The 11,248-nt window shown below is 36.4% G+C and overlaps 1 protein-coding gene across 6 annotated transcripts; it reads left to right on the top strand.

Moving 5' to 3' along the window:
- The first annotated feature begins 221 nt into the window (after positions 1-221).
- On the top strand, positions 222-10,728 carry LOC148674992 (amine sulfotransferase-like). Of its 6 annotated transcripts, none has more exons than XM_088625849.1 (7): positions 222-377; positions 2,114-2,265; positions 3,039-3,244; positions 7,129-7,255; positions 7,826-7,920; positions 8,136-8,316; positions 10,469-10,728. In XM_088625849.1, the coding sequence occupies exons 2-7, from the start codon at positions 2,115-2,117 to the stop codon at positions 10,585-10,587; spliced, it is 879 nt and encodes a 292-aa protein (XP_088481975.1). In that variant the 5' UTR covers positions 222-377; position 2,114; the 3' UTR covers positions 10,588-10,728. The 6 variants fall into 6 exon arrangements, with proteins under 6 accessions (XP_088481975.1, XP_088481979.1, XP_088481977.1 ...); XM_088625853.1 differs by having other exon boundaries at positions 247-377; positions 2,193-2,265; XM_088625851.1 differs by lacking the exon at positions 222-377 and adding an exon at positions 698-921.
- Positions 10,729-11,248: the final 520 nt, after the last annotated feature.

The following is an 11,248-nucleotide window of genomic DNA, read 5'->3' as shown; positions in this document are numbered from 1 at the left end:
ACATATGATACATAATTTCCAAAATATTACTTTTGTTTCTGATTAGTAAAATCACTAATATATTGTTTAATTTGACTTTAAGCTTATTATAATGCACCTATAATTTTTTTAGCCATTCACTATTTACCAAATACTATTAGTATTTTAAAGGCAGGGTTAATTGTTGTACAGGGAAGTCTGTATTCAATAATTCCCAGCAATGGACTTTCTCCCAGTCTGCTTAACATTTGGCTCTCATTCAGGAACAATAGTAGGTGGGCCTATGCTGTGTGTGTATTAAAAGGGTTTCTTTTACACATGAAGTGCTCTGCTCCCTTACTGACACTTGGACAGGTGAATCCTGGATGACCTACTACTTCCCAACTTTTAACATTAAGGTAGGATGTGGAGTATACTTTACTACTAGTTAAGTAACTATGAAGATGCATAGGTAAAAATGTGCAAAAACATACAGTATAACATAACATTCTATTAAAACACAAAGTTTCTGATTTGTAGTTAATCTTCAGAAATACAGTATATAGTGTTTGGCCTATTTCTTTTCTGGAACGTGGCTTGCCTGCCAAAATTACGTGTGACTGGCTTTTTTAAAGTTTGTGGATTTACTGTATCATTGCTATTTTAGATTTGTGGTAGTTATAGCTTAACTACCCAATACTTGCTATAGTGCTTAAGAACTGTATTACCAAATTCCAGTATACATACACGAAGTGCTATGGTTGTTGTAACGAACACGGACCGAGATCCGTATCAGATCTTATAGAATACCCTATGCGATGCGGTAAGAGCTGGAGAAAACAGGAGGCGTGGTAAAAGGGAACACACAGGTGTTTAATAGCGCACAAAGTAATAGTGACAATCCGCGAGACAGTGAACGCGGAAGACAGAACGGCATCCAAATCCAAATGGGTCCGAAGGCAGGTCAGGGCACAGTCCAAGAGTCCATCAACGAATAATCCATCCTGGGACGCAACAAAGTTAAAATCCCCGGGAGAGGGGAACACACGGACAGGCAAAACATGGAGGTCCAAGGGTGACGGGGCGAGATCCTCCAGACTCCGGGGTCGGGAAGCGGAAGGTGTCGGGGATGAGGCCTATGCCCTCAAGAGACAGCCGTAGGGTTTCCTGGTGTTAGGCGGGCCTCGCGACATCTTTACCCTAATGATAAGCCCCGAGGACTGGAGGAGCTAGTCTTTAAATAATAAAGCTAAGAGGGTACACCTGGGGAGCTTAACAATCACAAGGACAATAATGGGAGCAGTGGAGCGCCCTCTAGGGAGGAATGTCGGGCGTGACAGTTGTGAGCATTTCCTTATGACACTAAATAATAATTTATCTGTAATGTAAAAATCTGAAAGTTCTGATAAAGCATTTGCATTTTCCTCGATATGTTTCAGGATTTTGGTATGATATAGTTCAACATTTTATATGGTTTGCCTTACAAATTATAATTTTCACTATAGGCTGGACTACTGTATTTAGAAGGTAAAGGTTACTGTAAAACTGGAATTTTATGTTTATCACTGTAAAGTTGTTCATGTAACGTTTGCTACAGCACACTTAAGAAAGCACTGTCAGTGGAGAAAGACAAAGAGATTAACTAATTAGATGACCAGAACAGAAAGTGGTTTAAACTGCTGTATACAATATATTTTTTTGCTTTTAAGTCAAAAACTGATATTAAGCCAAGGGTGCTTAATAAAGTATTAAGAATGATTAACCAAAACTCAATTTCTGAAATTGAACTGAGATTGCTACCATGATTATTCTGGGAAAAGTAATGATTAAAACGTATGGTAAAATGCATTTAATACTTATTATGTTAATCTTTTTTTTTTTACCAAACTCTGAAATTGTACAGTGCACAGAATAAAACTGAGATTTGAATCTATCATTTGAAAAAAGCAGAGATTTTTCCAGTATTTGTGTGTTACTGTGGTCATGTTGCTGTATAAACTGTATAATAATTGTACTTTATTTTATGTCAGAGTTTTTACAGTATGTTTAGCTGATATGTAAGCATGCAAGAGGAACAACATTACAGACATATTACATAATAGTTCCAAGTTACTTCATCAATATGTTGTATTTTAAAAATCTTCTGTTTCACTAGGATGGAAAATAGAAAAGACCATCGTCCAATTATTTCTAATTACAAAGGATTTAATTTTATTTCCAATGTGCATGATCAGAAACATCTGGATTCTCTAGAGACATTTGAAATCCGAGAAACTGATGTTTTTGTCATAACTTATCCTAAATCAGGTAAGAAACGGTAATATTTACCCTATGTTACTGAAACCAGATCTTCCTAAATGGTCTGATTAAATGAATGCATAAATCGCATGTTAATTTCCATTATTATTTAAAAAACAATTACAAACATTATTAAAACAGCAAATCTAGTGAAGACTTTGTACTGGAGAAAAAAGGTATTAGAAGAACTGCTAATGCACGGTATAATACTAAGTTTTTGCAAGCAGTATTATGTTTTCTTATTATGTTTTCCCACAGTAAGAGGGAAAACGTAACGTAGTTAATGTATAATGCAAATTCATTCAGGTTTATGATAAGTTTATCTACAAACCAATTACTAATGATGGAGGACTTCACACATTTTAAATGTAGAAAACATTAGATTTAATAACAACAAACTGATTAATTACAGTTACAATATTTTCATTTTATATAATTCACACCATAAATACAGTATGCAACTCAAATACATGCATACAACCTTACTTGAAGTAGTTGAGTATCGATTTGAATTAGTTTGCTTTATTGTCTTAATTTGGCTGTCTGAGTGAATAACAACATGGACATGAAGAGAAGGCCCAGTCCATTTAGGAGTATGAGCCTTGGAGCCACTCCAGGAGGAAGATGGGCAGAGGAGGGAATGCAAAAAGGAATGAAATACTCAAACAAGTTATGTGATATTTATACATAGAGGTGGAAGTGGACGAGACTAGGGTTTGACCTCCTGAGAACTTTTGTTTAAAGCTTCATTAATATTTCTCTATAAATTGTTTCAAACACAGGCACTACATGGTTTCAGTACCTCCTATCTCTACTGTATTACAGTAATGAGGTAGAGGGAGAAGATGCCAAAATGACAATTGAGGTTGTTCCCTGGATTGAAGTACACATGAAGAAACAAGACTACTGCAAGAAACCATCCCCACGTTTGTTTGTGTCTCACCTACCCTACAATCTAATCCCCAAGGGCCTGAAAGAAAAAGGAAAGGTAAGATGAGGTATCTAAAAACTGTAGAAATGTCTGTTTAAAAAACAGTAGTTTAAAACTAAGAAAAAAGACTATGCTTAAATCAGCCCATGCATTTTGTTTAAGGTAGAGCAAGAGTAAGGCATTTTATTGTGTGACTCTACCTTTTTTGCCTAATTTAAAATGATTAAATTACTATTTTTATTATTAAATCAAGATGCAAGCATAAAAATCCTAATCTGTCCGACTGTTTATACAACACATGAAGCTAAATAATGAAAATGGATGAGTTTTTTGACAATGAACATGAATATGGAAAAAGCACCTTTAAGACTGGATTTTATAAAAGTGTAGTGGGAATATATGTAGTAGTCATTCATAATAAAAGGTTCTGGATAACACTCTATAGCAGAGGGAAACAACCAAACTGAACTTTTCTCAACTTCACTTATAGGAAAGGTTAGGTTTAGGGATCATTCTGCTCTTTGTTGTGGTATATTCAAGAGTATTCCAGTGTGACAACCCTTGCCCGCAGAGATAATTTTGTTTTTTGGGGAGAGTTCACAGTGGTTCATTAAGGGGTTGGACAATAAGATGATAATACACCATCATCACACAATGAAATAAAAGACAAAATATCCAAAAAGGCAATTTAAATGGTGCTTAAAACTCCATATAAGATTTAGTTCAGTGTTCCTGGATCCCAGGGCACAACTGGCTGTGCTGTGAGGCTCTGGTGATTTTGAGCTGGCTTTTCAGCGCCATGCCAGTTTGCCTACAGAGCAAACAGGTCAGCTGATGATGCCATCTCCCTGGGGCTCTGTGATATATTTCAACATCAAGAAGCACCTAGCACATATGCCTGGATCCTCTTTATTGACTACAGTTTTAAAAATTATCCCTCTCGAGCTTTTTGATAAACTGGCAGAGATGGGTATTAATCAGACTGTGAAATTGGCTATCGAAATGTCCTTTCCGATAGGAAGCAGGTGGCGAGCTGAAAGATACCTTCTCTAAGCCTCTCATCCTGGGCACAGGAGGTCCTCAGGGTTGTGTCTTATCACTTTTCCTTTATTCACTGTACATACATGACTGTATTGCACACTCTGATTCAGTCAAGATGTTTAAGTTAGCTGATGATACCACTTCATAAACCACTTATACCACTTGTATAGGGCTCATCATAAACAACAGGTATACAGAAATGAAGTAGTTGAATTAGTTGAATAGTGTATCCTAAATAACCCAAAACTAAAAGTCAATAAAACAAAAGGACTTGTGGATGACTTTAGGCAAGGCATGATGAGCAATCTCACCACTATACATCAATGGTCAGGTGGAGAACTAATTTAAGTCGCTTGGCACCACCATCACCAGCACTCTTAAATGGGAGGTAAACATATCTTCTATGATTACGAAAGCTCAACAGAAGCTGTTCTTTCTGATACAGTTAAAGAAGTTTGGAGTGTAACAAGAAGTAATGACCCTCTTCTACAGATCTGCTATTGAGAATGTTCTGGCCCTTTCCATCACTGCCCTGGTCAAGAAGCAGCTAGAAAGAGTAGTGTATATTGCATCCAAAACTGCAGGGTGCCATCTTCTCTTTGTAAGCTCACTCGACTTCTCAACACTGAAAAGCTAAGCTCTAAAGATCCTTGTGACCCTTCTAACCCTGCCTAACCTCTCTTTACTTCTCTCCTCTCTGGTAAGAGGTTTAGGTCCATGAAGGCAAGGACTTCTAGGTTCTGTAACAGCACCTACCCAGTGATATGTATGAACTCTGCACTTTGATTTAGCAGTTTTTGCACAGCTCATTGTTATTTTATCTGGTCTCGTGGTTATTTATTTTACTGCTGGGATGTTTTTACGATGGTATGTGAAGATGGGGTGGGTGGATGCTGTTTATTATTAGCTTTACGTTGTATATTTCTACTGTAAAAATCAAATTTAATGCGACTAGCTGTTATGGAAATAAAGTATTGAACTTGAACTTACACTGTCCCGCACAAGATGATAACTCATGCACATAAACAGACAGACAAAGACTAGAGTGTGTTTTGTGGACACAACCGCCTTTACCATATTTTTTCCATTACATCCAAAAGTCTTTTAAAGTGAGGGTTTACTGTACATGTAACAGGTCCCCTTGTAATGTTTTCTATTCAAGACCAAATAGCTTTGATTCCTTCAGGCTGATAGTGTAGGACATGAATGTATCTGATTGCTCTTGTTCTGATTCTAGAACAGCAATATACATTTTTATAACCTGGCAACCATAATTGTATTTTTCATATGTATCCTCTTCTAGCTCAGCATTTCCCATTTTATATTTGTAGGCTTATAGTTTGTACTACCTGTATGCAAAACCCTGTGCTTACGTATTGGTGTCAGCCAGGTGACTGCCCAGTTTTTAATTTTATGTAAATATTTTTTAATTGTATTAGTTGCTTCTACAATGTTTGATCACATGCATTTGGCTGAAGTCTTATTTATTAATTTGTTAAAATAAGAGCTGCCTCCCCTTGTTGCGAAACAGGTGTTCTTTCCAGCTAGCTGGCTGTAGGAGCACTTGTTTGGGATCTCACCTCTTCTGTTTTTCCATTACTTCTGGTGAAGTCTGTCACTTTACAGTTTCGACCCCTGTAACAATACTCTAAACTCCTTATCGACCTGTGCAGTGGATATACAGGTACTATATTTTTTGTAAGCAATATTTCCCAGTCCTTAAATCATCTACTAGGTATTTTGATGAATCCCTTGCTTTGTACTGGTAAAAATATAATCTGGGGAAACCAGCATTGCTGCCATTGAGTTGTCTCTGACAGCGTCATACATTTCATACACTTCGGTAGTTTTATAGTAAAGTACTTCTTTGATTCTCGTTCACCCACCCTACAGATGCCGATTCTTACATTTTTATCAGAGCACGTACAGTATTAAATTCCCCATTTTTAAGCATGACTTATTTCTATTCTTTTCTTTTGAGATCATTGTCTTTAATCAATTCTCGGTCTTCACTAAAACCTCCTTAACACAAAAGGACTGGAGTATTTAAGATGAAGGGGTTTATTGAAATTAAGAGTAAGAATTGGGCAACACAAAAGTTAATCAAGTTGAATAGTCCTGTGCCCAGTGAAGAGCTGGCGAGAAGATATAGGATTGTGATGGTTATGGCCTGGGGGTTAAACGAAGATAGAAAGTGAAGATCAGTGATTTATTTGAATATAGCCAAGAGCAGCAAAGAAGACTGTACTGTTTAAGTGAAAAGAGGAACAACGAGATGAGCTATGACTCCAGGGGGGGTCAGAAAGACTAGGGACAGACCACTCAAAACATGATATGCTTTCTTTGGCATATTTAGTTTTTACACATATTTTTTAGAGTAACCAGCTATGGTAACGTTTTGAAAACACATCACATCTTTTTTTCAACTAATCTAAAGTAGGATATTCCTTGTTCTTACCTAAAAACCTTGCTAAGCAATAACTCTACTCTTGACCCCTTGAAGTGGGTTTGATGCTTGGCTGGTCTGACTACAGCTAACAAGATGATGCTTTAGGAGCCTTTTTATTCCCATTTTATTCAGCCCTACTGTCATTATTTGTATGGAGTTCTCTAATGCTCAGATCTTTCTGGTGCTGTTGAGGCAGTGTTAACATGGGTTAGTGCACCCTTTCAGATCATTATTGTATGGGCACTATTGTAGCTGTTTCATTTTATTTTAAGGAACCTTTGGTAGGAATCACCACTGAGGGATTTTGTAACGCATTAGGTGATAAAATGCTGTGTTCTTTTCTTTTCAATTTGTTCATTTTTTTAGACGAACTGATATACTGGATTAATCTTCATGTCTTGTAAAAGTCAAATATTGTGTGTCCTTTTAAGTTTCTTCTATGCTTTTGTAGGTTATATATGTTGCCAGAAACCCCAAAGATGTTGCTGTGTCGTTTTACCATTTCCATAATTTTTATAATTTTCTGGAAAACCAGGAAAGCTTTGGGGATTTTTTGAATAAGTTTCTTCATGGGAATGGTAAGCTTTATCTTTAATAATAAAAAAATAATGTTTCTTTTAGGAAATGATTCTCCGTTTACTTAATGGAGACAATTTTAAATGTTATGTGTACTGTATTCATAAAGTTATTTTTGATTCAGGTACATTTTACCAGGTGTGCTGTCACTAGTTCTAGTTATTCTGTGTATATACTGTACAGCTGAAACTTTAGACTGTCAATCAGACCATTTGCAAGATAAGCCTGAATTGCTTCTTTTTTTTTTTCATAATCAGGGTCATATTGTTAGTGACTCTGTAGGAGCAGTTCTAGATTCTCGAAGCTCCCAGTTGACACAATTTTATATGTCCTTTGAAACGATCAACAGCAAGATGCCACAAAAATGTTAAATTGGTCTAACAGGGCTATTAATTGTTTCAGATAAGAAGCTTGGGTGGAATCCTGCAGATGTTGTGCATCAATGTCTATGTAATGCTAACTAGAGATGCCCTTATTCCATTATTTTCATTGTGATATTGATGTACAAATTTTACTTACTACATTTCACTTTGAACCAGACATCCATGTTTGTGTCTTTTTTATATATGCAGTTTTTGGAAGCTCTTGGTTTGACCACATTAAAGACTGGTACAGTCATAAACATGAGTTTGACTTCCTGTACATCACATATGAGGAAATGAACAAGGTAAGAACATTGATGCATTCCAGATCAGGAAAAATCATTTAAAACGTTTTAGTAGAAATTAAACTTCATTGGAGTTGTTGATGATGATTAATTAATGATCGATTAATAATGGTATTTTAAAGACAGTCACATTTAAAGTGAAAGTGAAAACATACATGAACTACTCCTGCAAAAACTACTTCAGTTACAATGTGAAATTACAACTTTTGTTGTAGGACTTGCGGAGTTCTGTACTCAAAATCTCACACTTTCTTGACAAGAAGCTGGATGAAAAAACAATTGATATGATTGTGGAAAAGGGCTCATTCAAGAACATGAAGAACAATCCAGTTGCCAATTCAGAGAGATTATCTTCCGAACATTTTGATCGTAGCAAAGGATCCTTTCTTAGAAAAGGTAATTGATTGTTATACTTAATCTAAGGTTACAGCAGAGTGCACAATGCTAAGTGTACTCTTCTTGGACATCAGGACACAAAACATGGATTTCAGAAAAGTATGAGATGAAACTAACTCTCATTCATCCATCCGGTATCATTACAAGTATAAAAAAGCATGCTGACATGTATGGCTGTTTGATAAAAAGGGTAAACCGTTTGTAAATTGTTAAAACAACAGCTTGAATAGAAGGGACAATGTGTAGACATAGGTGGCATGGTGCTGCAGTGGTGAGCGTTGCTGCCTCACAAGTGCTGGGGCCCTGGGTTCAGTTGTGGACAAGGGGTGCTACAGTATAGGGGTGGAGTTCTTATGGTACATTTTCCCCATGTTTGTCCATGATTGTCTTTTGGATGCTCCGGTTTCCTCCCACAGACCAAACGCATACTTGAAGGTTAGAAGATGGATGGGAAATTTTTTATCTCTTAGAAAATATGTGATTAAAAAAGTAAATCCCTCTGACATTAGGTTGAAATAAAGAACAATGTGAAGACAATGGAAGCCATCTCCCCTATAACAAGAAGCTCACTTGATGCTTTGTCTGTCAGATAACTTTAGGCTTGTCAGGAAACCGTTGGACATGGCATTTTTGTCGGCTCCTATATCTAAACACAGTTAGCTCAATACAGCCCTCAAATTGAACCGGTTTTTATCATCTCCTGAATTGGCTGACTTGTGAAATATTCTCTCAGCAATTCAGTAACCTATAATTAAAATAATTCTAAAACATAAAAATAATCCTATTATTTTCAGAAAATCTTCCTTGAAAAAGCACCTTAGTCCTTTCCTCTTTGCACTTTCTTTGAGAAACCCATTGTTCCTGATAATAATACCCTTTTCCCGCACAAATGAATGGTCAATTACTTGCGCCTGAATTCCAAAACAAAGGTCAATATGAGCCTGGTACTGGCTAGTTCTCCTATATCATTTTATTCAGAACTCAGTATAAATACTCCTTTACTTATGCTGTTTACTGTTTACTAGTGCTGTTATTCTTATTCTCGTGACTTTCCAACTCAAACACACACTCACTTTTCAAAGCAAGCACTGAATATTCATGTTAAAATTACAAAGCAATACTTGAAAATGTATAGCTAAATTAGAAAGAAAACTCAATTTAGTTGGATGCAAAGCCAGTGTTACTAGTGATTTGGATACTGATTTCAGTAATAGCAAGGCGGCACAGTGTTGCTGTGGTTAGCATTGCTAGCTTGCAGTGATAGGGCTCTAGGTTCATTTCCTGGGGTGCTATCTTTGTGGAGTTTGTATGTTATGTTTTTGTGGCTTTCTTTGGGGTGCTCTGATTTCCTCACACCGTCCAAAGACAGACTGGTAGTTTGATTAGCCTCTGGGGAAATTGGCCCTGGTGTTAGTGTGTGTGTCTACTGTATGTCTGTGTGCCCTGTGCTCTGTCCAGCTTGTACCCTGCCTAGCGCATTGATTGCTGAGATAGGCTCCGGCTCCCCTGTGAAGCTGGTTAGAAACTGTGTGGATAGCGATGAGCCATCTAGCCATTTACCTGCAGACATTTCAAAGGGCTCTCCTTTGAAAGAACCAAATTGCAAATATCATTAATAGCGAAAAACCAAAATAGCGAAACCTTTGTGAAAGACAAACCCATCAAATGCTGCCCAAGGAGGCAAAAAGTGCACTAAACATTGTGTTTCAAAATGCACTGCACATAGTGCTGCTATCTTATTTCACTGGAACATGGTTACTTTTCAATGTTTGCCAATGTTTGTGAAGCTTATTCGCTGAATGAAAGATTTGCAAAACAATTGGTGAGAGGGAAAGCACATTTTCAGTAGCACTGGAGTATTGAAATACTGAAGGAGTGTAAACCCAGTCCCTCAAAACAAAAGGATATTCAAAAGGCCGCACCTTTATAATCAGCTAATATTTCATCATGAAGAAACTCTGCATTTTTCTAAAGTACAGTTTAGATAATTAAATAAGGAAGGAAAGGTAATTCATTATGATTAAACAAACCAAACAACAAAGAACACATAAAAGACAGGGGTGGTACTGGATTAATTTTTGTTTTCACTGGTTAAGTAAATATATATGCTCTGTCTAATTAAAGCGAAACCTGTTATTTGATTTCCTTTCAGGGAAAGTTGGGGACTGGAAGAATTTGTTCACTGTGGCTCACAATGAGAAGTTTGATGAGTTCTACTGGAAGACAATGAAAGATGTCCCTCTAGATTTCATTTGGGATCTTTGTGAATAGAGACACATGTACTGTACTTCAGTCTGCTTTTTGTTTCTTCTGAGTGAAATATATTGAGTGTATTGAATGCTTTTTATCAAACAGAAACTTTTGCAAAATTCCAGTAACCTTCTCAATATACTAATACATACTTTAAGTGATGAGAAATCAGTCACAAGTCGGGTTTTGGTTACAGGGCTATATTTCCTTATAATGGTGTTCACTGGTGTTTGTTATTGACTACATAACTAACAGAACTGTTCCCATAAAACATGAAAAAATATTCAGTCATCATAAGAGGACTCACAAGCTTAAGCAGGAATTGAAAACAAATTATTTTCACCCAAACTAATGTCATAAACCATATGAAAATAAGGACTAATATACATGATATAATTTGTTAACAACATGACAGTTTGTAAACCTGTCATGTTTGCAGGTGATACCAAATAAGTGGGATCAGCAAGCACTATAGAATAAGCAAATGAAATTCAAAGATTTAGATTAAACTAGATAGACCTGGTAGATGAAAAATATGGTATATAGACATTTGCAGAGTATCGCACGTACAGTATGTAGTAAAATGTATACTATAAATATGAAATGGGAAACACTGACAGAAGAATCTACTTCTAAAAAAGTCTAGGTGGTAATGTTGACATCATATACATCTTCTAGACAA

The sequence above is a fragment of the Lepisosteus platostomus genome, chromosome 3 (assembly GCF_059453375.1).
Source record: "Lepisosteus platostomus isolate fLepPlt1 chromosome 3, fLepPlt1.hap1, whole genome shotgun sequence".
NCBI lineage: Eukaryota > Metazoa > Chordata > Actinopteri > Semionotiformes > Lepisosteidae > Lepisosteus > Lepisosteus platostomus.
Note: the sequence above shows the minus strand (reverse complement) of the source record. Positions and strands in the feature narration are given on the sequence as shown.